Source organism: Pygoscelis adeliae, unplaced genomic scaffold, assembly GCF_000699105.1.
Source record: "Pygoscelis adeliae isolate BGI_AS28 unplaced genomic scaffold, ASM69910v1 Scaffold431, whole genome shotgun sequence".
Classification (NCBI taxonomy): Eukaryota; Metazoa; Chordata; class Aves; order Sphenisciformes; family Spheniscidae; genus Pygoscelis; species Pygoscelis adeliae.
In genome coordinates this window covers 1,360,772-1,386,717 of record NW_008824047.1, presented here as the reverse complement: position 1 = coordinate 1,386,717, position 25,946 = coordinate 1,360,772, and the positions used below count along the sequence as shown (strand labels likewise).

The 25,946-nt window shown below is 42.1% G+C and overlaps 1 protein-coding gene across 1 annotated transcript in view; it reads left to right on the top strand.

Annotated features, from left to right (window-relative positions):
- SGCD (sarcoglycan, delta (35kDa dystrophin-associated glycoprotein)) overlaps positions 1-23,828 on the top strand; it is a gene marked incomplete at its 5' end in the record, with an annotated part of 75,050 nt that extends 51,222 nt beyond the window's left edge. Inside the window, 2 exons of the mRNA XM_009333545.1 lie at positions 21,041-21,164; positions 22,845-23,828. Of these exons, the coding sequence (XP_009331820.1) occupies positions 21,041-21,164; positions 22,845-23,018 (298 nt within the window). The remainder of the gene's footprint in view (positions 1-21,040; positions 21,165-22,844) is intronic.
- Positions 23,829-25,946: the final 2,118 nt, after the last annotated feature.

Here is a 25,946-nt window from a genome sequence, read left to right as displayed (position 1 = left end):
CAGCTGTTTCGCCAGCTGAAACTCAGCTGCAATTCTCTGTTTCTCATGTTGAGTTGACCTCGGTTCATGAGTTATCTCTTGCTTTTCACAATACAAAACCAGATTCTCTCCCTCTTTGCCTGGTTTCATGTCGTTAAGAACGGTTTTGGGAAGGCTGGCTGAGGATGTGTTATAAAGTGACAGGGGAGAATCAAGCAAGAAAGTAAACCAGAAACACCCCAAACTTACGCCATCAAGGATCATAAAAGAGGTTGTAAAGCAGAGGGGGAATGGCCTCCTGGTGAGTTTGAGAACAGCTGAGAGGGCTGGATAATGAGGGGATGTGCTGCCGTAAGGAGATGTTCCCTGCTAGTGAACTCGGTGAAAATCTGATTATATTTGATATAATAAGGGCAAAAAGCAAGACACAAAGGGTTTATACTGCTGGTGCTGAACTGTGTGGCAGTGATAAAAATGTCATGTCCTGTCCACTTCCTTAAGTATTAACATTTTAAAAGACAGAGAAAGAAGTAAAGTGTCAATTTAATCTTTTTTATTAAGGATTTGGTGTCTTAACTTTAATGAAGGAGTAATAAATATAAATGGATATTAATGGAAGGTTATTAGAGCTGTTCATTTTGATAGAAAATACGCAGTGTCTTCTCGTGCAATGCCAGAGGTTAAAGATTATTATTGCTTCCTAAGGTTTCCGAAATTAAATTCTCTCTCTTATGACCCACAAGGTATGATTGAAAATGTGTGCATGTGAAATGGTTTGTAATAAATTCATATTGCAATAGAATTCTCTTTAGAAAAACAGGCTATCTTACAAGAATCAGCTGAGGAGATCTGTCTAAAGATGGAAGCTTTGTCATAAACCTGAAGAATTTTGTTTTGGAAACTCGAGTGCTGCCAGAAGGATCACCTGGAAAGCACAGAGAAACTTGTGGAAAGGTCCCGAGCTTTCAGCCACCAGTTGAAACCCGGAGTTTCCTGGGTTAAAAACTACTCAACTTTAACAGGCTTTTATCTGGTTTATACAATTCTAATTAATTACAAATGACATTTCTGACAGAGCCTTTTAGGGTACAAAAATTAAGTCCTTCGTAATTGCTCTTCATTTCTGCCTAAAGCCTCCAAACCTCCCAGTACCAGATAATCAACTCTTGTTCTCCTGGGGCAGAAGGAACTGTGCTGGGAGCACAGTGGAAAAAGCCAGTCCCAGCCGTACGGTGCCAGGAGATTTGGGCAATGCATTTCTGCTCCTCACCAAATCCAAACCTTTAGGTGGATATCATACTGCATGGCGTAATTCACTAATACTTTTTGAAGTACAGAAAGTTTGGTAATGTGGGATTACCGATGGGGTTTTGGTGTTAGTATTAATAGGCTAAATCCTGTAGCCAGTGCTTTACCTTTATTCAAAAAAGTTCCCATGAAGTCATGAGGTAATGATGCCCTTACACAGCACATTATGTCCCTTGATCACTTCTGTATAATTCACTTCAAGTTAATGAGGTCTTCTTGTAAACACACTGTATGCATTTCTGCATGAGCTGCACATCTGGAAACAACCCGGGTCCTGAATTCAGCCCTGGGATCTGGTAGCTGCCTTAGCATGGGACCTGGCCCATCTATGCCCTGCGTAATTCCATAAATGCTCAGTTTTTGCTATATGGGATCAAACAGATTGTATCAAGAAGAGAGTAATTTATCACTCACTCAGGCTCGCCACCATCAGTTCATGCCTAATTCTTTGCAAAAAAAGGTCTTACTGAAAACACCAAGGGCAATACAGCTAAAGAGAGTGGAAAATGGAACATTAAATCTCTCGTAGTCCTTTCCTGCTCTTTCCTGCTTAGAATGTGACAAATTTTCTAAAACAACCAATAAATATGTTGATTTTATGGGTTCTCAGTTGAGCAGTGAGATAGCATTTAATCTCTCCATCCATTGGCATTGTTCTGAGCGGTGAGAGAGGACCAAGCAATGACTTTGTCAGAACATTTTGTCGAGCCCTGAAGTGCACGGCATTCAAGCAACGTCACACCAGGAGTCTAAATCTATGAGTCTAGAGGTTAGTTACAGATAGATAAAAATAAATCAAGCAATAAAGGATGCCTATAAAAAAGGATGCTGCCTCTTAAATGAAGACACTTTAGAGTTCATCATAAACCCCTGACATACATTCAGTCTCTCTGTCTGCTGTCACAGTCTGAAATATATTTCAAGGTGCCTGCATATTTTATGCTGTAACCTCTAATAAATGCATGCACATTTTCAATGATGTTGCATCATACCTGGTGAACTGATGTGACTTGAAAGGGGAAGCGGTGGCAATGCAATGGGAGTTCTGCTGGCAGAGGTGCTCAGATACAGATTAAAAGTGTTTCTCTGACTCACGCAGTATGTCAAAATGTCTATGCAATACCAAAGTGAGGGCTGGGTTCATAATCATCTCTTTGAGGAAGCTTTCCTCTAGCTGGATGCCAGTTCTCTGTTTCTGAGTGAAGCAAAGTGCATACTATTTCCTTAACGTCCGGCTTTCCTAGTCCAGGCTGTGGTAGGTTACAGCCCTGGCTAACCTGCCAGTGTGACTGAACTATTCCACAACAAATTAAATGCTTTTTTAGATTTGAATTTCCAGGGAAAAAAAATACATAAACAAAAGAAACATCTTTGACTGCGCTTTTACTTCTTAGCTTCCAAGAGCTAGGCTGAAATTTCAACAGATCCACCAAATATTTGTATATAATGGTTCTCTTGCTCCCAAGTGGAGCTTATGGCTCTTTTGAAAGAATGATTACAAGAGTTTTGTAGGACCAATCTTAAAATTGACCATCCCTTCATTTGCAGTAGCTGTCAGGAATTAACTGTGGCATTGATTTATGGAGCTATCCAGGCCATTTTGCAGAGCTTCCTTCTTTTCAGAGATGAGTATTCTGGGAAGATGCTAGTACATGTGATATCCATCAGGACCTGTCAGCCACTCTCCATATGGTTTGCTGCAGTCAGAAAAATGCAAAATTCTTCTTAAAAGTGTCATTTTCTACAGTTCAAGAAGTGCACTTTCTGAAAGAGAGATTAACAGTGAAGCAGAGCAGGCAATAATTATTATTAGTCAATATTTCTGAAAGTAACTTAAGACATTTGAGCACCTAATGCTTGATTTTTCAGAGTATGGTGGTCTATGCTGTATAAATAACAGGGGGTCACAAGCTGGTCATTTTAAAAAAGAATGTTGGACAATTCTGGCATTTTCTACTTGGTTAAAAAAAAAAAAAAAGAGGAACCAGACTTAGAAAAAAAATAGCTGATGCTTTAAGTGCTTGTGGCCACTATAAGAATGTGCAGACTTTGCAAATCTGACTCAACTACTTGAAAAATGATGGGATCTACTTTCAGTGAAAGGCTAGAGACATACAGAAGAGACCGGGATGATCAGTTATCGCATGAGAATAGTACAGCGTGTCCCTGTGGGGGTGCCACTAAACGTCATCTCATAAAAGACCATGTAATCTTGACTTCAAAACGTGTCAGAATTAGCATGTTTTTTTAACACACCTATGCGTATATGTGAAAGTGCTAATGGAGAAAGGTGTCTTGTACTTCTTCTTTTATTGGATTATCTGTTTTCTTTTGGCATTAAAGTTACCACAGTACCAAAGTCTGAAGAGTTATGTGAATTGGAGACTTTAGATAGTGTACAAAGTGTATAGACAGGTAGATTCAGTATTACTTTCCATCTGAATAATTACTGATTTATCCTGGATGGTAGAACAGCTATTTTCCATTCCAAAGCTTAATATACTCAGGGAGATGGTGAGGCTGTTGTGTTTTTCAGGGTTATAACTTTGAGTGATCTATGGGCGATGCTAGATTTGACCATGTGTAAATTCCATTCTTCTGTGATGTGTAAGGCCCTGATTGCCAGGGAGTTAATGAAGCTGCGTGTGGATGGGCAGGCAGCGAGCACACCATGCCATGCTATTGAGCCAGTCACTCAGATGTACTCTGGCAGCTTTGCCATTAGCACAGCTCAGCTTTTCCTGCTGTGCACTCTGCTAATATAAATATTCCTGAGCTGCTTTTATATATACTCAGGCCACCAGCATGTGCCTCTACTTTTTTCCTGAAACCCTACCATTTCTTACATTGAAATAGGAGAGTTTAGAGCTATTTGAGTTCTGTTTCTGTATTCACAGCACAGAGCACAGTGAGAGTGAGAGCTGGATGTCACAGTCGCAGGACAAGCTGCATTCCGCTCCCCAAGTGCATCCACCAGGTCCTTACCCTTTCAGAGTAGGATGCCAAAGGTCTCCCATTTCCACACCAAACCCTGTGACAGCCCTCGGTGCATGATGCAGAGCACTATAGAAGTAACCACACTGGCTTTGGCATTGGAAGAGGGACAGCCCAGGTACCTGGCAGCTTTGCCTGGGATGATTTGGCCTCCCATGTTGTGTGTTGCTCCACGTAGAAATGTTCTCCGTGCATCAGCCTTGCCTGCTCTGCAGGTCTGACTGAGCTCAAGGGATGATGTTCCTGTTCCTCAACAGTAAGTGTGCACAGCACAAACGTGACAGGCCCCGCTAGTAGCTTTGACATCGCCAGCAGCAGAAAGGACTGGTAAATTTGCCTCAGAAGAGCTCACGGTCTCATTTGCCAAGCCCAGTGCCTACAGTGTAGCCTGGTTCACTCTCTCAGTGGAAAGCAAATAGAAAAATCATTTTCACAGTGCCCAGCAATGTTTTTCTTCCAGGTTGGCTGGCCTGCAGTGACATTAGTGTCCCCAGAGCTTCTGAACTTAATCATTTCCAGTTGCTGCTTGCCTGCTTGAAGTGGTCTTAGTCCACCCTCCAGTGTGTTCTTCCTGCCAGTCACTATGGGAACAGCAATCAAAGCTCATATTTATGGCTCTGTAGATGTCCAAGGTCACAGAGCACAGGTCTAGTGGGAACAATTAAAACAGGCCTGTCCAGTTATATCTCTTTAAGCTCTCCTCACATTATACCTCTAACTAGAGCAGTAAAGTTAAAGCAGCATGACTGTCAGGATGTGACTGCTTTATAAAAGATATCCTTTAGAGGAGATAAAGATACTCTGTATACTGTCATCTGTAGAAGCATACTAGGAGTGTAGTCAGCATCGCTGGATAAAACCTGCCCCCAGGTGTGACTCCGCTACGCCCCGCCAGAGCCGGCCGTGCCCCGCAGCCCCGGGCAGGCATTCCCGCTGGAGGAGCTCGGCTCTCTGCAGGCTGCAGGAAAGCAGGTCCTACCTCGTCCACCACAAATGCTGCCGGGATGGCGTTGTTTGAACTCTTTTGAAGAGGCAGAGGATGTTTGTACTGGTTTGGGGGGGTTGTGTGGTTTCAGTGGCTTTGCCCTGGGTACTCCGTTACTGTCATCACCTATATCTAAAAATTGCAAATGTTCATTTTTAGGGTAACAGCAAATGTTGTTTATACCTGCTGACTTGCTCTATAGCAGTACACAGGAAAAAAGAGGACTGTGGGAATCATTGGAGTAAGATGGAGGGAAGAACTGCAGTGAACTTAGTAATATATGAGGGACAGAAAAGTAATTCTTTCGCAATTTCCAAGTTTTGTGAGAGGCAGGTGTCTCCCTCTCCCCTCCTGTTTATGCCAGTCAGGTTCTATTGAGAGACCTGCGTGATGGGACTCATGATCCCATTGTCTGTGTTCTACTGAGTCCAGGGATGAAATAGGTTCCTTCTCTTGAGTGTTAATGTGGTGTGTTATGTAAGAATGAAAATCGTTTAGGCCAGAAGATCCAGCAGCAGATACTGCGTGAAGATAAGATACAGTTACCTCCTTCACGTGCAATGGGCACAGGAAGATGTAACTCCAGAATTTTAAAAATAGGCCATCAGGCATGTAAACATCTTTACAAATGTCCAGTCTTTTCTAATAGTCCTATTATTTTAAATATTTTCCCTTCCAATTCACAGCTAATTGAGTTTGGGTAACCAGAGCATGTTTGGCTAATATTTTCTTACATAGGATTAGTTCCTAAATGCTGTAGATGAAATGAGTTCTTACTCATAATACTGTGTAGACAGCGAAAGAGAGAGTCCTTGCACCTACCGTGTCTTGAGCAAACAAGAAAAGACAAAAGGAGACCAGGCATAACACGCTGAAATTACCTTTCTGGTGGTGTGTAGCAGTGCAGGGGCTGAGGCAGGAGAAAACCGAGGTTGACTCCTGTTGCCTCTCATCCACTTCTAAATTGCTTTGAAAAACAAATATCCACTGCCACAATAAACTGGGATGCTGGGATGTTGCATGGACATGAGAATATGTTTTAGAACAGCAGCTCAAAAACCACCAAAGTTTCCATTTTGAAGCTTTGGACTCACAGTATTAAACACTTCCCTGGCATGTTGATGTACTGCCATGGGTTTGGGGTTGTTGGTTCTTCACCTTCCTAAATCACAGCCAAGTCTTGGTCAATATTTGCATCCAACTTGAAAAGTTTTATTTTGATATCTGGGCAACTTGACGTCTGATCATGAAAAATGAAAGAAAATATTGGGAAAATCTGTGAGTCATTAATGTTGAGAATGTTATTTACATGTCTTGGAAAGGAGGGGCAGGAGGTAACGAGCTTTGAGTGCCTCCTCCCCACTGAGGAAATTTCTCTGAAGGAAATTTTCTACTGTATTTCTGTGATACAGATATTTAGATTTCTCTGAGCTCTATATGGCCGGCTTGATATTCAGTGTCAAAACAAGTGATCTGTTAGGGTGACTCATCCCAGTGCTTTATCCCAGCAGTGATGCTAGGTAACATTAAGTGGTAGCAGTACTGGTTTGGACTGGAAGGTCCAGTGTTGAACGTGGCTCCTCAGCGTGGTGCATGGATGTGAGACAAATGTCCTCATTTTCTTGAGGCCACAAAGTGAGGACTGGGTTCGCTATTCTGGAACTGGAATTAACCACTCCTGACTGCTGGGACATGGGGGTGTTACAAGGAGTGCTGAGTTTCGGTGTTCCCCGTGCTAGGGGTGTGATGGGCCAGCCTTAGCACGTAGCAATTCTCTGTCTACAGGAAGCAGGTGACATTTGGAAACCCGGCAGAGTGGCAGCTTCGAATGGTAGAAATCAAGACATCTCACATACCTTTTGCTTGAAAGAACAGAAACACACCAGCATCTTAAAGAGAAGGGAAAAAACATGCCCTAACTTCTGCCCTGCCTGGCTCAGTGGTGGCTTTGGTTATGGACACAGGTGAAGACCATGTTAGTAATTTTCACCGGGAAAGTTTTAGCAGTGGTGGCCACCCACAGAAAATTGTCCATATTCTACATGCACTGGAGGAACCCAAACAGAGTTTAAGTTCCTGCCTGTTTTATTTTCCCTCCTGCTGCCTACCAAGCAGACAATCAATATATAGTGTTAATATGACTGCTGAGAGATACCATGAGGGTGCAGGCAATTCAGAAAAAGCAGGGAATTCCAGGAAAAAAAATTATGTCTTACAGCTTTGATTGTTGTTGATTTCGAAGGCCGTAAAATAACCACAATTATTTTTTTCTCTTGCAATGTTTCTTCATTATTATTATTTTGTTTGGCCATGCAAAGGAAAAATTAAGGTTGATTTTAAGGCCCAATTTCCTTTTCCATGTTACGTTTCCAAGGTAACTCTATTGACTTCTTTTAAAGGCAGTACTTGGGAAGTCAGTGGGGTTACCTCTGTGTACCTGGGGGCACTCCCACCACATGGAACCATCTGGTGAAGTTCCTTGTGGAGGTCATGGCTCAGGGCCATGCTCTGCAGCGGAGGTGGCAGTCTGCTATAGGAAAGTTTTCAGATGAGCTGGCTTGGGTACTAGGAGAAAGCAGCAGCAAAGAGTTGCCTGTATCACTTTGCCGTGTTGGGGAGAATTACTCCTCCTGGGCTGTGCTGAGCCATCCCCACCACCGCTATACTGCAATAAACAAACACAGGGACCACTGAATGCGCTCGCACATGGTCACAAAGGCAGTTCATCACAGGGCTGGAAATTGAATTCCAGTGCTTCAACCACAAAGCCAGTCCTCCTACCTGCCTGCCTCTCTTTTTAAAATAAAAAAAAAATAGAGTAAAATGAAATTAAATTCCCAGGTAAAAACTTGTTCTGGGAAGTGGTTATGCCACTGAGTGGTATGGAGGCTTTTCTGTCATCAGTTCTTTTTTTTTTTTTAATCCATTTCATTTCACGTCCATTTGACCTCTTCCATTAGCAGCTGTTATCTGCTCTTTGTTATCTGCTAAAAAGTCCTATAAGGGAGGTTATTACAGTCAAAACGCAGGCTTGCCCTTCCAGGATGGAAGGAACCTCATGGAAGTCAAGAAATGCTGAACTTTTTCTCATTTTGCTGTGGTTGACCCAAGGAGCTGGAGAACAGATTTCTATACTTTAAAACAAACAAGGTCAACAACCTACAGCATGGATGTCAGCGATAGCACAGTGGCACATATCAAATAGCATAAGCAGAGCCAAGAGAAGGGGTCACAGCTTCTTGAGACAAGCACCTGTGAGCAGCAGTGCTTCATAGCTCCCAGTGCCCGCCAGTTCCAGGTGGAGCAGGACAGGGATGTTCTTGCCCTACATAGAGGTGGGTTCATGCCAATATGGTCATCTCCCAGCAAACGATGAATTGCCACCACCAGACTCAGCCTCTCTTTAAGTTAAGAAAAATATCATCTAGCATATCTCTCTTGAAAGATTGCCAAACCTTACCTTAAAACATATGTTTTACTCAGGAGTGATTATATTCAAAAGATAAACAGAAAACAGTTTCATTTTTTGTTGAAGATAAATTGATGCTAAGAATTCGCAAAACATCCTATTCCCAGAATTAAAGTAGTCCCTTCGGAGACATCTCTATACTCTCTTTCAGCAAGTTGGGGTTTTTTTTGTTTCCTGATCTCTGTCTCTCTCTGCTTCATTCCTCCCTCCACCCACCCACACAATCCCTTTATTTTCTTCTCTGCACCGTTTCCCAATTCCTTTTCCTTTGCATATTTGAAAGCAAGAAATTAGTTGGAAATCTCAAACAGCTTTAAGATTTTCAGTTCTAGACTATCAAAGAGCTTTGAGACTAACTTCTTCAAATACTCCCCATCCCTCCCGTTGCCCTGCCAAACTCCTCGGTGCCGAAATGGCAGCCGGTCACATGGAGGAGCACTGGGCCCCACTCTGTCTCTGTCCTCAGCAGTCTTGCCCGTTCCTTGGCTTTTTTCTTGGCATTCCTCCAGAGAAGATCTGTTCATTTTTCACTTATTTGTATTCTTTACTGCACATTGTAAGTTGTACACAGGGAAATTTTCCAAATTGTCAAAATAGGTTACAAAGCAGTGCTGTAACGGAGGGATGTAGAGGAATCTTACGTCAGTGAATACTTATTAAAAATTGGCTGTCTTGTTAAAAGGAACGTTTCAGTTCAGCTAGGTTTGATACAGTAATGAGCAACTGACTTCCAGGCTGGTTTATGCCAGAAATCAGACTAGACACTGGTTATCGCCCTGTTCAGTGGTAGTATCCTGACCTAGACAGCATCTTTTGTCATCCCTCTTTGCTATCCCAGCTTTAGCAAGTAGTAATAAGTGTGGGAAAAGTTAGGTCAAATTTAGTGATTGCCAGTGGTTTTGACCCTGTAAAAGGTATTTCTTCTCACTGGTGCCAAGTCCTACATCTCTGTGCATGGTCATAGTTGCTTGTACAAGGAAGTGTGTGCGTGCTTGTGATTAAGAGAGGCTGCTCCAGGCAGCAGAGCAGGGAATTGCAGCTGGAAGTAGGAATTGTGCCTCTAATCAGGGAGCAAGGCTGTGAACAAGTGGTTTGGAGGGTGAAACACCTCCTTAACTCTGAGCAGGAGCCCAGCACATTTGAAAGGAGAATGGTGCAGTATTGTTGCATAATAATGGGCTGGATCTGAGGAGTTTGGATCATTTCTGTGGCCTTATGCATGCAAACATACAATTGTATTGCTGGTGTAAATTGTGACTGTGAAAGAGGCCACAACTTTGGCATATGCATCCCTTTAGATTTACAATTTATGCATATTTACCATTTTGTGAAGTGTACTGGGGACAGCAAATGGTACATCTTCTGCATAAAAATGAAAAGTAACTGAAAACCTGTTATATGCTCTATATAGCTCTGATCAGAGGGGGAAAAATAACTACAGATTTGTGGTTGACAAGCTTCAGAAAAGGTTCAACAGAGTGTGAAAATTGACATTTAGCAAATAGCAATTCAGCCTTCATTTTTTGTGAAGTTGCTTGAAATAAACTGCAGGTTTTAAACAAAACGTTTGGTCAGTTGTTATATTGGATGTTGCTTGTCTCATTACTGCAGTTAATTAAAAGGGGGGACAAAAAGTCAAAGCCAGAGTCAATAAGTTTGTTAATAAAGATTTAATTTGGTGGAATCATTATAAATTGACTGTACAATGAATGGATATGCCACAGGAGTATGAGTGTCTGAAGGTCTATAAATGGGTTTTCAGAAATAGCCATCAGGTTGTGGCCAATTTGTCATGCTAAATAAGCTCTTCAAATCCACTTAGGCAAGTGTGTACATGTTTCCAAAGGATATCACCAAGTATATGATGCATACAGACACACCTTTTTTCCCAGCAGGTTTTTTATTCTAACATTTCAAATCCTTTTTAGTTTTGTTATCTCTATATTTCTTATTGTAAGTGATTTACTATAAAGTCCAATCTTTCTACAAGGAATAGAATAAATCATCAGAGAAGAGGAAAAGTAAATCATCACTGCAGAAAGCACTGTAGGCTGAACCTGTGCGCTATCCACGTGAGATTTTAATCTACCTGACCCTTTTCCTTTATGACTGACCAAACAGCAGGTAAAAATCCCATGACAGATAGACTTCAAAAAGAATTTAAAAATGGAAATCTAGATCATTTCTTCTCTTGGTAAAGCAGTTCTGATGTAGAAGACTGCATGCAAAGTACTGATGATAATGACTGCAATATTTGCATAGCACTGCACCCCTGCCAGTAATCCTCTCATTTGAGTACCTTGGGCTGTCACAAGAAAGTGATTTCTCTGTCAGTGATGACATGCTGGTCTGCTCAGCAGGATTATTTAACACCCTGGAAAACAGAAGAATAAGATTAAAAAATTGCATCGTGCAGCCTTCTTCCAAAGTAGAGTAGAAGAGCAAACCATGAAAGTAGTGGAGAGTTGGCCCAGATTGACCCAGTGGTCAACCACTGACTGCACATGAAAGTCACCCCGAATTAGAGCACTGTATAATGTCTGTGTTAACAAACATTTTATGGATTAATCTAGCAAGTTTTAGCTGACTGAAGTACCATCTTTCCATTGGGTTTTATAATTTTAGGCCGACTCAGGTGGCTTTTGTCCTCCTACCACCATCCAGAAGCCAGTATAAACTTCAGCAAAAAGCCCATTTAAGCCTCAGCTGTTACCTCCAGGCTAGAATATAGCTGTCCCTCTCCCCGCTCCAGTGGCTCAGGGTTGGTATGAAATTCGGTGGCCCCACAGACCTACTCTGTGATGTGTTCATCTCCTCTGTGTTCCTGATGGCAGCACTTTGTTAGACATTAGGTAGCAAGCAGTGTCAGCAGCCCCGATGAAGAGCTGCAACGCTTTGTTTCTATTTCTTTTTCTTCTCCCTGGCTTGGTGACAGTACGTCAAGATAATGCCCAATCTTAGCAGCCTCTTCTGTAATTCTGGTTGAAAGGGTTTCTTCCAATTTATGCCTTTTAATTAGAAGCTGTCAACCTGTAATTAGAAATTTACACCAGCCCAACCTTTGTTTCTGAAAAATGCATTTGTGGTTTAGGCAATTATGGTAACATAAAAAGTAATTATTTCTCTCCATGTGTGAAATGCACATGCTCATTAATGCGCCCAACAGGCGGAGTATTTTATTTTGTTTCTATTTGTTTTATTTTATTGCAATAAGTTATATAACAAGGTATATCAGACAAGCAAAAAAAAGGTGGTTTAGGTAGTAGATCGGGCACATCTAACTACCAAGTCTGTTACTTTTCCCCGCTGGGAGTGCAGAGATCTGTGGTCAGCGGGAGCAGAGGCATGGCCATGCTGCAGCTCCAAGCCCTCTGGTTAGCACACGCAGCCACAAAGGAATTTCCAGACCATTGCTTGACCAGTTTTGACCCAGACTACATAACTTGTGATGAGAGACATTTGGTGGTGAGTTTTTTGTAATAAAAATAATTACAGGCTCTTAAGTTCCAGCTAGTGACATCAGTAGCAGCGCTATGGCTTAGTTAGAGCTCAGTCTGCTATGTGATAATGTCATTTACTGTCCCACTTCTGATCACGCCAGGAGAGGGGACATCTGTCCTTTGATTTTCCTCCAGCCAGAGCTGACCCTCTGCTCCTGTATTTCATAGTGTCTCGTATGGCTGGTTCCTGGCAGAGATTGCGTTAACATACAGAGCTATACTCTTCGGGCTGAATCTTCTCAGTCCCACCTACAATTGCTATGGTTTTATTAATCACGCTCATGCTCTCACCTGATGACACCTCTGCCGAGCGGTGCAAGGTGGCACTGTGCCTGCTCAGGATGTGGCCCCCACCCACTCAGCATCTTCTTCTGGCCGCAGCCAGGCCCTGTTACATGGAGGTTTCCCACCACGTGGCACACTAATGACTCTGGATGTTCCAGCTTATCAGTTAAGGCTGAAAGATTGAGCACGGCAGGACGGAGGTAATCCTGCAGACAGCTCTCCACTCGGTTCTGTCAGGCACAGTAGGGATTTGGAGCAAGACCGATCTGCTCACACCCACCGTGTAAGGACAGTGAAATTGCAGTCATCTCTACATTTAGAATACGAATAATTCATTTTGCATCCCCAAATCCCTTCCCTGGCCACTTAAACACATCATCTTCTTAAACCACATCTATATTTACCACACATCATTTTCGACTATCTCCCAATTTCTATGATAATTTCCTTCCTTGATTTATAAGCAACAGAATTTTTTAATTATCCACATGATTTTAATTTTCTCAGCCATACCTCCACTTCGTTAAACATTAGTCTCGTACTCTTTTCTTTGACAATCTCTACCCTTCACTTCTCCAGTTCATAATGAAACTAGATCTCAATAGTATCCTTTTTCTCCCTAGATTAATTTGATATCTTCTGTTTGATCTCTGCTTTTGTCTTCTAAATACTGTATTTGGCTTCTTGTAAACCATTACAAAGACTACTTAAAAAGTAAAAAAAAAATCCACAAACCCTAAAACATTTAGGACAACTTTGCATAATTACATCTCCTTCAGCAGTTCCCATGCTGTAGCATGGTAGGCAATCACAAAGAATTTACAATTGTATTTTGATTCATCCATGTTTTTCTAGTTTTACTGCTTTTTAGTGCTCTGAATAAGCCTCAGCTAGTGCAAAGTGTACTGGAAGACTACAACAGGGGATTTGCAGTGTGCTGGGAGGAACTGCATGCTCGAACTTTTCCTCTTGCTGAGGAATGACATTTTTTTCAGAGGAAAATGAAAGCTGGTTCTCACTTGCTTAGTGCTGCAAGCCATTACCATACCTACAAACTCCTCTGGTTCCTCATTTGTCTAGACCCACTCAAATCTTCTTTGAATATTAGTTGAGCATCTTCCTAATGCTGGCTTTGACCTGCTTTGTAATGGTTTTAAACCGTTCCTGTTACTCAATTAGCCCTTCTCCTGGAGTTGTAGTCTCTGAAGAGATATTAAGATATTTCCATTATATGGCCAGGAGAGTATTGGTTTAGCATGGACTCTGTTGAGGAGAAGTTCACTAAACACAGTACCTGCAGCTCAAACTAGGTGAAAAATATATAAACTGGTTCATTTGGTGCTAAGCTGAAGTTAGCAAAAACAGCAGCAGATTTATTACACTTCTTGTGATTAAGCACTTCTTTTTGTATTGCAGCTGTAAGAGTTCTATTTAAAAAAAAAAAAAGAGAGAAGGAAAGTTGTAAAATGAGATTTAAGGCATTAGCTTGAGATTGAATTAGCAGAGCTGAAGCAGGGAGAAGTGGTCAGGACTTGATAGATGCAGTGCAGCAGGAGGGGAGGATGGAGCAAGCACACAAGCACCCACAAACACACACACACTCTCGCTCGTTCATTCATCCATCAGGGACTGCAGCACTTGCAGAGTCCAAGCAGGACTATTCATGCAGCATGTTCGCTAGGTTCCCTATCCAAGGAAATATTAAAGCTTATGAATAGTTTTAAGCACAAGAGTAATTAACAGTATTTTCTCAATTCCTTTTTCTTTCTCTTGACTCAACTTTGCACAAAGTCTCTTTAGCATCTGTGTGGCCCAAATACAGAGAAGCAAAGTTGTTGCACCCCTTGCCATTTGAACCAGACTTTTCTCTGGCTCAATTAGAGAACTGTAATTTCCAATAAAGCATGGTTAGACCTCTGCTCCTGTCACGTCTCTGACAGATTTAACTGGATTTTCCTTAGGAATTAACCATGGTTTGTGGATGATAGCTGAAAGAATTTTCATTCATTGTCCACTAGATCATATTAGGAATTACATTAGGCTTTGGACCACCAGCCATAAAAATCTGTTTCAGAGTATGGCTGCACTGGAATTGTCACTTATTAGATTTGCAGCATAAACACTGGAAACTGTATGGTGATACATGCTCTCAGACTAAACAGTATTTACAGCGATAGGCAGGTTTTACAGTTGGATGACATGATAATAGTATATCCTTGTTTACTTCTGTAATTAATGCTCCTAAAGAAAATACCCTGGAAACCTTCCATAAGCAAGATTTATTTCTGTTGATTGAGACTGTAATCAGATGTCCCCATTCAAACAGTAATTGGTGAGCTTCATTAAAATGTAATTGAAAAAAAAGATTTATGTCAATGCTAGGCAATAAATAACAGGGATACATATTTTCTTATTAGTGGTGATCTCTTCTGTAGGCTCTTGGGGTACTTGCTGCTTTTGTACTGTGCCATGTACGTCATATTTTGTCAAAATCATGGTATCTTGGAAAAAGACATTGTGCATTTTCCCCATTTGATTTTAACCTGTCACTCTGCTGTATTGAGGCCAGCTCCCTTTTTTGCTTTCCTGCTTTATACTAGGCTCTCTGTTGTTGCCATATTTTAGCTTATTTTGTTCTCATGAAATGGCAGTACCTTCCAGTAGGAAGGAAATCTAGTGACGAAGAGGAAGGAAATCTAGTGACGAAGGGTAGAGCTCAGGGCAGAGCCTTTTGCTCTTCGGGAGATGACAAGACTTTTCTTGAACTTATGATCAGTTGGGGTTTTCACCAGGTGAGTCCAGACCCAACCCGTTGTTCCTCCTCCCAAACTTTTTCTGTTCCAGTACAAGCAAAGGTAAGACAAATTTAAAAAAAAAAACGTTTAAAAGCATTTTAGAGATAGAAACTAAGCATGGCTTCTTTGCAATTTAGTAAAAGCTAATTAACTTCCAGTTAATAAGGAGAAAAGTACTGTGTTTTCTTCTATGAACAGTATATATAAGGTAACACACAAATAATGGAATTAGAAGTATAAGTCACTGCGAATGGGTGATCCCATTGATTTCATTGAAACAAGGGAGTTAAAACAAATTTCAACCTGAGATACTGGTTCATTACCAGCAAACTGATGGAGCTCTATGTTTACTTGCTAGCATAATTTACCAATTGCATGAGATGTAAGCAGGCACAGTGGTAACATTGGCTAATTTTATGCTCAATGTGAAGTCTTATAGCTGGTCAGATGGATACCATAAGAAATAATTAGAGTCATTAGGAATAATGGGCTACAGCTGCAGTAATACATGCTCTATTCTCAGTCCAGAGGTTTCTAAGCAAAATTAAATTAGCCCATGTTACAACACTCCTGCATCATATGCTCCTCACCTCCTGAGAGTAAACTTCTCTTTCCATTTCCATACTGCAAGAAAAGTTTGTGCCCCACACAGAAAAATCCCCAGTTGGGGACAAGAAATTCTGAAGCTTGGGGTCATTCCTTGTAAAAAAAAATAAAAAATTAAAAAAATTTAGAAGTGGCAGCAATAGGTCCCCAGCTCACGTTAACTCCTTTCACATGTTGAGGATCATCCCTCTACTGTGCTGCAGCCTTTGGTACCAGCCCTTCCCCGCGGAGGTGCGGATAGCGTCACTTCCCTCCCAGTCCTTCTCCACGGGCTGATGGGCTCCAAGGAATCAGCCTGTATTTGCCCAGTCCAGTTTGCATCAGTGCTGGACCCAGACGAGTATTTTTCCCCCTGAACTATTCTCATTAAACTTTATTTTTTTAAGGAAATTATGTCCGCTTTATTGGAAGCACGTCAGCAGCCCCAAGCTGCTGGTGGTACTGCCTTCGCATCTGTAATATCCTCTCTTCTCCCCAAATTCAAAAGGCTGTTCATAGTAGTAAGGAAAACGATGCATTATCCTGGAGGGGGTGAGGAGAGGAGAGGGACAAGAGGGAAATAATCCATGCTGCTGGAGTGATTAATGTGACCGTTTATGATGAAGGAAATGAAAACTAGAAATCTGGGTAAGTAATATTCTTTCCAAGAGAATGACTTTCACTGGAACCACAATACAAACTCATGTGCTCACCTCCCTTAAATTATTGCTGAAGTTTTCAAAGCAAAGCAGGGATGGCACTGAAAATTTTGCTCTCTTGTTGATTCCCAGGAGCACAGAATTTCCAGCAATAGCAGGAGAGGGGTTCACTGCGAGATGCACGCATGCCATCACCTCTCTTTAAAATGTGAGATGCTTCCGTGATAGGTTTGAGTAAAAGAGCTTAAGAGGCACATTTAACACTGTCCATTAAGCATGGTGAGCCAGAGAAAGGCTTCCCCTGCGTACATCATCTCGCACATTGATATGCAGGCCGAGTGTGCTCAGTGGGAGGAACCAGACTAACAGTATTTTTGATGAAGGTAAGAGCCTAATATTGCAGCTTTGGAAAGATCAGTTATCCATCTGCCAGCCATCTATCTTCGGCTATGATACTTACCTGGCCTCAGTTATTACAGTATGTAACCGCTTCACAACCACTAATATATTTATCTTTTCATCCTCCCTGTGGAGTTGGGAAGTGCTATTACCTCTGTTGCAGAACTAAGAACTGAGATTAAGGGTCAGATTTGTTATGGCATTTAGGTGCTTAGTGGGATTTTCAAAAGTACCTAACACCTGTTGAATAAGTGGAACCTGGGTACTTTGATAGTTCTGAAAATCCTGTTACTTGTGTCTTTTCTTTTAAAATTTTGGGCTTACATGACACCCTGGGATCCGTAGGAGAGGTTCCCATGTTGTAGGTTGTCGCCCAGACAGGAGACTGTCTCTTCATCCGCCTACTAGGAGACTGTAGGTGGGACAGGAGCAATTTTATGGCAGTGGGAGGAAGTAGCTTATCTCGGTCCTGAATTCAGCAAGCTGTAACTCTGTGGACAGCAGTGAATTTACCCTCCTTGCACAGCCCCCTGAGAGAGGTCAGAATCCAGTCCTGGAAATATTGGAGCAAAAATAAGCAACATCCATGGTCAATAAAAAGGGCTTACGTGCCAATTGCTGGGCTGGAAAATTCAAGAGCAGGAGCAAATAATGAAACAATCTATATTCATGCAGGTGCCTTTCCAGCCTACTGCTGTAAGTACGGGCTTACACCTAACTGGGAGATGTGAATCCTACTGAAAACTCCAGAGTATCACACTGGAAAACAAATGTTGATTTTGAACAAATTATCTGTTCATCGCTAAATCATTTTCTTTCATTATCAGTCTCCAAATTGGTTCTGCTCTGGAAGACAGAATTAGGTTTAAAAGCAGAGTGTCTCTTAAACACTTGCTTCAAATGAAAGTATTCAGTAAACATTACTCAAACCCCCTAGAGCATAAACTCCTCAACTGCTTTATCTGGCTTTGCATAGATTTTTCAGCTCCTGGTTTAAAGACAGGTGTCTCAGGGATTCATTCAGGATATCAGAAAATAATCAAATTAAATCCCTTGCAATCATGTGTCAAGGAAAATTTTATTAAGACCTTTCTGTCCTCATTTACAGCGGCATAAATTGGGACAAAAGTCCTATGCAAACAGATAGAGTTACACCAATATCAAACTTGTAAGAGAGAGAGGAGTCAGACTCCAAACCCACGGCATAAGTACAAAACCATGTGGGCTGCAAGCCCAAGTTTCTCGTCATTGGAAGAGCTACACTTTGCTGTTATAGTACTTGCACTCATTTCCATAGTTTTAAGGTTCTAAAAAAAAGCCCCTGGGCTTCAAAATGATATTTTTAACATTAAAGGAATGGGTTTTGGTTAACATGGCTTGCATGTCAGCAAGATTGCAGCTGTCTGAGCTAGTGATTTAGGATGAGAGAGTGGGGGTCAGCTCAGCTAACTTTAAAGAACACCCGTGGTGCTGCAGGGAGCGGGGTGGGTTACAGAGCAGCAGCAAAGCCCCAGCGTTGTGTGCTTGTCCCACGTTACACCATGGACTATCGGGAGGTGCTCAAGAGGGTCATTTGTCAGGCAAGAAGCTCTGTAGGGATTCGGATGTGTCTAATTGCATGGGTTTTTATCAGTGTTATCCTGCCTGTAGGTTTTCACTGGGTGGAGGAGGGAGAACAACTCAGTCACTTTGTTGGATATGAAAAGAGAACAAGACTTTGGGACAATGTTATCTAATAGACTCCCAGGTACTTGGTAGCTTGTTCAAAGCATGGATTTAACTTGGTTTGATGTTATAGGGACCTGTGTGCAGAGGGGAAGATACGCAAGAAGGTCCCTCTTGATCCCCCCCACCGTGGGAAGACATTTGCTGACTTCCCAGTTCTCTGCACTCTCCAGTAAAGCACTGGTGTGGAGGCTGCTCCGGCACAGGGCAGGAATTGAGAGCTGCTGCTGCTGCAAATGAGTGCATTTGCACTGTGGTGTCTGAACACTGTTTTGCACTTACAAGGTTTGTTTCTCAGTGGGCAGAAGAGCTACAAGATTAACAGATGAACAAATATACTGAGACAGCCAAGACATCAAAGAAATTGAAGAGTCACTAAGATGTTGGAGAGCTGAAGAGTCACCTGGCCATGGTTCTTAGGAATTATTTCATCCTCAGATTAGCTCAGCTGTCTTGGGGTTTGGACACATCCTCTGGTGAATTTAGCTACAGTGACTTAAGATATTACTGGCCTCAGCTCTCTGCTTCTCCTCCGGAGGATCCTGCCTCTGGAGCAGAGGCGGCAGGAGGGAATATGTGCCTGCATCCCAGCCACTGCAGCTCAGATCCTGGGGGGCTTAGTGCAAGCACAGCGTCCTTCATTTTTCGGGGTAGATACCAGCTTGTGAGCTGCACCACTAAGGAAGAGAGCATACTGTATCCCTGGGCAGAAATCTCCAGGGAAAATGTGGGGCAGGCAGTGTGTTAAGCCACCATAATGAAAGCCACCAGAGTGCATGTGCCAGAGCCCCAAGACTGTGTGCTGTGGCTATTTTTACCATAAAGAAATTCTAACAGATATTGGAAAGGCAGTTATTGCAATTGGAAGGTCAGAGGGAATCATATCCCAGGTAGCACTATTTAATGTCAATCGTTCTTTGCAAGCTTTTTCTCCTCCATGCAATCTGCAATTCAATCAGGAAAAAAAAGTGAGTAGCAGCAGTCTTAACCTTAGGTTCCTCGTACAGGAACCAGCCAAGGGGTGATACCAGTGGAGGGATCAGAAGAAGGTTTATGTAAGATGAGCTTCCCTGCAGAGAGCAAACAAAAAGCAGCTCAGAAAGATTGTGCAGAGGCTGCTAACCATGAGACCATGCTCGTTCCTTGGGCTGCATATGCCTCAGTTCTTCCCTGAAATTTAGATTTAGTTGAGTCAGCCAGGAAATTACAGATGAGTTTGGGGTCTGGAGGGAATGATGTTTGAAAAGCAGCAATATGAAGACGCCAACAAGAGGGAAAGTCATAACTTGAAAAGTGCCACACAGAGGCAACTGTGCCTTTGCTTTATTGAACTGTTGGCTGCAATAAATACAGCCAAATTCCCTCAGTCTCCCGTAATGTTGTCTCAGTACCAGCAGGAGTCCATTTAAGAGTACACTTACTTGCACAAATGATTATATATGAAGAGTAGAGAAACAGCTGAAGTGCCACTGCAGTAATGCAAGCAAATCCTAAAAGCTGCCCGAGTAAGCTCAGTGGTTCTGTGCTGCCCTTGTGCTTCAGTTTTGTCAGTGCTGCCTGCCCAAAGCAGTCGAAGCAGAGGAGTTTCTGTTCCAGTCCACCTGCCTGCTTCACCTAGGGAGATCATAGTCTAGATTTTGTGATGGTACAGTAAATAAATGGTGATAAAATCAACTAAGAGGATATTCCCAAAGAGGGAGAATTGTTTTTTATTATCATTTTCAATACAGAAAGTAATAAGACACTATTATAAAGAAGAGACAAGTATAATACAAGACCTATGAATGGATAATCAGCAAGGAAGACTGAACCTTGCGCTTCTGCGTCTTACAGCATTAACCCCAGTTGCCTGAACTAAAAGGTTTGGTTGTGTTAGCCAGTGCTGTAACAGGGTTGTCAGATCCCTGTGTGGTGTATCCACGGTTAGGAGGGGTCAAAGCACTGCACAGGGCGGCCTGGCTGTAAGCAGTGGAATGTAAGCGTAGGAGTGGAGACCAGGAATTTTGAGGTCTTCAGCCTTTCTTTTTTTCATTGATTTCCTTATGCCCTTAAGCCCTTCCAAACCTCACATCTTGCATATGAGCAAGTTGATCATGGGGGAAGCTCTTGCACCTTGCATCTTGTTCCAGCATTTACAACATAGCAAAGTTGATGTGAAATGTTAGCAGATTGGATTTGTGATGTGTTTTACCACACTGTGCATGAATTCTTTCCATTGACTAAACCAGGCGTGGATCTGAACGTCAGCAGGTCCTAAGGTGCCGTGCAATGGGCAGTCAGGCTGTGCAGGACAACAGCCTGAGATTAAGCATGAATATTCAACCCACCGAGCTCTGCAACTCCCCTTTCTGTTACAGACTAGAGTCACCTACGCGCGCGCTGGTGATGGAGGCTCCAAAAGGCATCGAGATCAATGCCGAGGCTGGCAGCTTGAAAGCCACGTGCAGGACAGAGCTCAGGCTGGAATCCAAAGACGGAGAGGTAAGCAAAGGACGTCAAGCCCTGCAGCAAAAACAAACCAAGCCTCCTGCAGATTTGTAGCCTTCTGAGTCACTGAACTACTCTGGTTGAAACACTGGTGTGAAGACACTGGTGAAGCAGGCCTTGCTAGCGTAGTTTCTGCTAGCAGTTATTGAACATATCATATGCAAACGAGCCTCACTCTGTGGCAAAGGCTGATTCATTATTTTTGAAGTGCTTGGATAATAACATCTGTTGTTCAGGCAGATTTATGCAGCTGTAAAATACACGGTGCTCCTAAATTCTTTGTTTCCTTGTCACTTTAAAACAAGATTTACTTGGCCAACATAATTAAATCTTTTATCATACATTTTTCTATAAGAAGAGCTTAATTCACAGGTATTGATCTGAAAAGCTTTTGTAGCTGATGTTTTCATTTTGGAAAGAAAGGGAACATTAGGAGACACAGGTTGTTGCACTGGGGAAACTTCCAAAGAGGAAGAGAGAATAACTAAAACTGATAACACAGAACAAAAGTAAAATAGTTAAGCCTCTTCTGGTGTCTCAAAAATACATGAGCACACGATTCTCATCCCCTCCTGCTGCCACAATGATGGAGGACACCGAAGGATGTGGCTGAGTGGCTCCTGCTGGGGAACCCACGGAGAGCCTCAGCAGGGGGAGCTTCGCATTGAACGCAAACCTGCTGGCCATAGGGCTCCAACATCAGCTAACGTTTTCCTATCTTAGTGTCAGGTGTAAAAAATAGAATGGGATTTCTATTGCGATTCCTGTTATTTCTAAACATTTCCATTTTAAGACATTCCAAACCCAGACCAGAGGTGTTAACAAAAAAACCCCCAAAAATACAAAAAAAACCCCTACCTAATATACTACAATTGAAATCCAAGGCATTTCACTACTGCAAACAGTTGTCTTAATGTTTTAAACACTAATTTGCTTTTAAAATGCATATATTGACCTATTTCTTTCAGGAGATTAGATAGTTGGATACTAAAACTGAAGTGGAGACTGTTACTGTAATTGCAAGATAAGAGCAAATACTGTCAGTCGCCCTGTAATATTCTGGTGTGCAGGTTATCTTACTGTGCTCTTCTTGCTAATGTTAGAGCACTCCCCTGTAGCTGCCATGTGTCTAAGAGCTGACACATGTTCGCTTCTAAGTTCTGTTTTATAAGGAGAAATTCAGGTCTGTTGCAGCATTTATGTTATTTTTAATATACACAAAAGTCTTACACGTATACATAAGATATACATAAAAGTCAGTGTGGTGAGCCTGTAAACATAACTGGCAATGGGATCACAGTGCCAGAAGTCCCGGTGGAGGAGCAGAGTCGTTGCATAGACGTGAACCATACACGCTCCCCACCTAACAAACAGTGGGGTACCTCTGGTTGGGTTAACCCAAACACGGAGGTGCCCCAGGAAGCTACAAGCCAAGAAAACACAGTGGGTAGATTAGCAGAAACAAACTGGAGGTCTTAGGTGGCTCATGCTAAAGGCAAGATCATATGCTCACCCAGATTCGTATCAGACTTTCCCATCTTAATACACTTGCCTACCCAGTTTTTGTAGCAGCCGAGTTGTCCGAAGGAAGCTTCTTTAAACACAAGATCAAAAACAACATCTCTTCACTAATTCTCTCTCTCTTTCTCTCTCTCTCCCCCCCTCCAACTTCAGATAACGTTGAATTCTGCAAAAATCAAACTACCTAACTTGCCTCAAGGATCTTCCTCTTCTGCAGGGTCCAGGCAAAAAATCTACGAGCTCTGTGTGTGTCCCAATGGGAGGTTGTTTCTGTCTCAGGCAGGCACTAGCTCGACCTGCCAGATAAATACAAGCGTCTGCCTTTGAGAGACAATTTGCAGCGGGGCATCGCAGGCAGCCCAAAAGCCAATTCTGGTCTCACAGATTGCAGCTGCCAACTATTTTTACTAGAACACAGAAAGCCTATCAAAGACTTTTTTTGTGTGTGCGCGCGCGTGTGTGTGAATATATATATAAAAATATATATATAAAATATATATATCCTCTGTGTAAAATGATGTTTCAGTACAAGGAATCCCAGGGTGACCCTGTTACATTTGTGTAGCATTTCTCTTTCCCACACCAAAATTTACTGGTACAATCTGCTGAATTGGACTTGATGCTCCCCTGAACCCTTCTGTATTAATATAGTCTAATGATCACCCCTTGTTTTTGATCATGTTCTCAGAGCAGTGGGATTGCTGGCTGGGCAAGACCCTGGAACCGATGTAGACCTACCAACATACGAAGGGAAGAGAAGCATCTCTGATTATTTTTGCACCATTAAATCAGTGGCATGAAAAAAAACCCAACAAAATAGCCATATGTGCTATACTGATGACCTAGAGTGATCCAAGATACCTGTGGTTAAATTACACTCTTTAATTTTCACCTGAAACATGGCTCCCTGTTGGGAGACATGGATTGCACTTGGCAAGTAGAAAAGTCCAGATCTTGCTGGAATAATCATGTATTTTTCTGAAAGGGTTTGAGACTTGCCTGTGCATGGCCAAGGACGCCTTGTGCTGTTCGGATGTGATGCATCAGCTCTAACCCTGTCCTAGCCTAGCAATAGGACAAGAGGAAATGGCCTCAAGCTGCGCCAGGGGAGGTTTAGATTGGACGTGAGGAAAAATTTCTTTACTGAAAGAGTGGTTAAACATTGGACCAGGCTGCCCAGGGAAGTGGTTGAGTCACCATCCCTGGAGGTATTTACAAGATGTGTAGATGAGGAGCTTAGGGACATGGTTTAGTGGGCATGGTGGTGTTGGGCTGACGGTTGGACTTGATGATCTTAGAGGTCTCTTCCAACCTTAATGATAATAATGATTAAAGTCATCTCTGTGCTAACTAAACTGGTGTTGCATTTAGTTCTTGGAAGGAAAAAAATTGTGAAAGTTGGACTAAATAGAAAAATCCCAAACCTCGTTAGTTAACGTGTCCTGGATCACCCTACACACTCTCCATTAGCACCTTTAAAAGATCTTAAAAAGATTTAAGATACCATGTGAAGGTGTGAAGATTTAAGATTTGGACATTACCTATCAATACCTATAGAAATGGAGAAAATTACCTATTGTATACATAGATACAGAGAAGTTCATACAAATTAGATGTGTATTGTCAATGCTATGCCAGAATTTTTGTCATCATTCTTTTCAGGGTATACAGTCCAAGGTCACTTAGATTTGGTGAAGACTGCAAATATCAGAGATGCTGACAATGAAACAGACTTTTTTTAAGGATTTATAAAGATTGTGACAAAGCCAGATTACTGGAAAGCAGGGGCTTTGGGTGCTGGTTCCTCTGGAGTTCGAGCCCCAGAAACTCGCTGGTTGAATCTCTTCATGGGTGCATTTTTCTTTATTTAAGTCCAGGAGTCACTTATGGGCAGGATGAAATGTGAAATCTGATCTGGTAACATCACTTCCACAGTTCAAGTTTTGATAAATAATGAGAAGAGCCCAGATCATTGAATTCTGACCCATAATTGCATCCACATGCATGTAAAAATCCTTGAAAAACAAATAGACTAATTACTGCAAAAGTGTCCAAGTCACAGTAAATCTCACGCGGACAGCAAGGTTTCTAAGCCACTGAGATGCTTTTGAAAATATTACCTCATGTGCAAATATGACAGATCTGTGCCCATCCCTAGTGATATCTAAGCAAAGTTGGTGTTCTTCGAGAAAAAATGTAGCTGACAGAAATATTTAGAAATAATTTAGACCATTCATTTTATGCAGATTTCCACGTATTTTCTTGTGGTCTGGAGAGTACCAGGGTTTGATTTTTTTTTTAAATTAACAATTCTGACTTAATCCAAAACTGGCTGGACTCAAAGGAAAGATTTCTATGAAGTTTAGATTAGATGTGTTGCTGCCTAACAAAGCAACACTCCCATAAAATTTATTCCTGAAAGAGGATTGAATGACCTACTTTTATTTCAGTAATGTTTTCCGATTGATTAATGAATTCAAACTATTTGTTAATGAATGATTCCTGTAATTATTATGTCTTGAGTCCACTTTTGAATACAAAGGGTCACCCAGGATAACAATTGTATTGGGACACAGGACTATACCATCTCTGTTCAAAGAGGGGAATTGTGCCTATGCCTTAAGTCAATGCACTCAGCAAGGAGAAGCACATCATATTTATCTTGTTATTAAAACTAGTTTATTTGGGGGGAGGGACAGGAGGGTGTCTTGGGAACTGGTTGTGCAACTTAAAACAGATATTAATGAAATGCATTAAGACTGTAGGGGCACCTAGAGTGATACAGACTTCTTTCTTTACCATGTTAAATATAGCAAAATACTGTGTACGTTACCTCTGGGACCACAGCTGAAGTCCCATTCATAGTCCTACATTTACTGTAGAGGTTTTTTCCCTGTTTCACTTAATACTGGTCACAAACCTTATAGCAAGCATGGCCCAATTCATAAACAAATCCCGTGTGAGCAGTTGTGAAGGCGTGCTGCAGGAAGAGTACCCTGTGCAGAAAACGAGTTGCATTAACCTCCCCATCCCCGAGAGTGTTAATGCTGGTGAGAAAGGCAGTGCTGGACGCAGGGACTGACCCAGCAGGGATGCTGCATCCCGATTCCCATGCTCCGCTCCCAAGAGGCTGGTGGCTCAGTCCTCATCCCTGTGCACCCTCTGGCTGCTCTGCTGAGGATTTCCATCCCAACAAATTAATTTTGAGTGGCTGGGCTTTTCAGCAGGGCTCTTGGATGAGGTTGTCACCTTCTC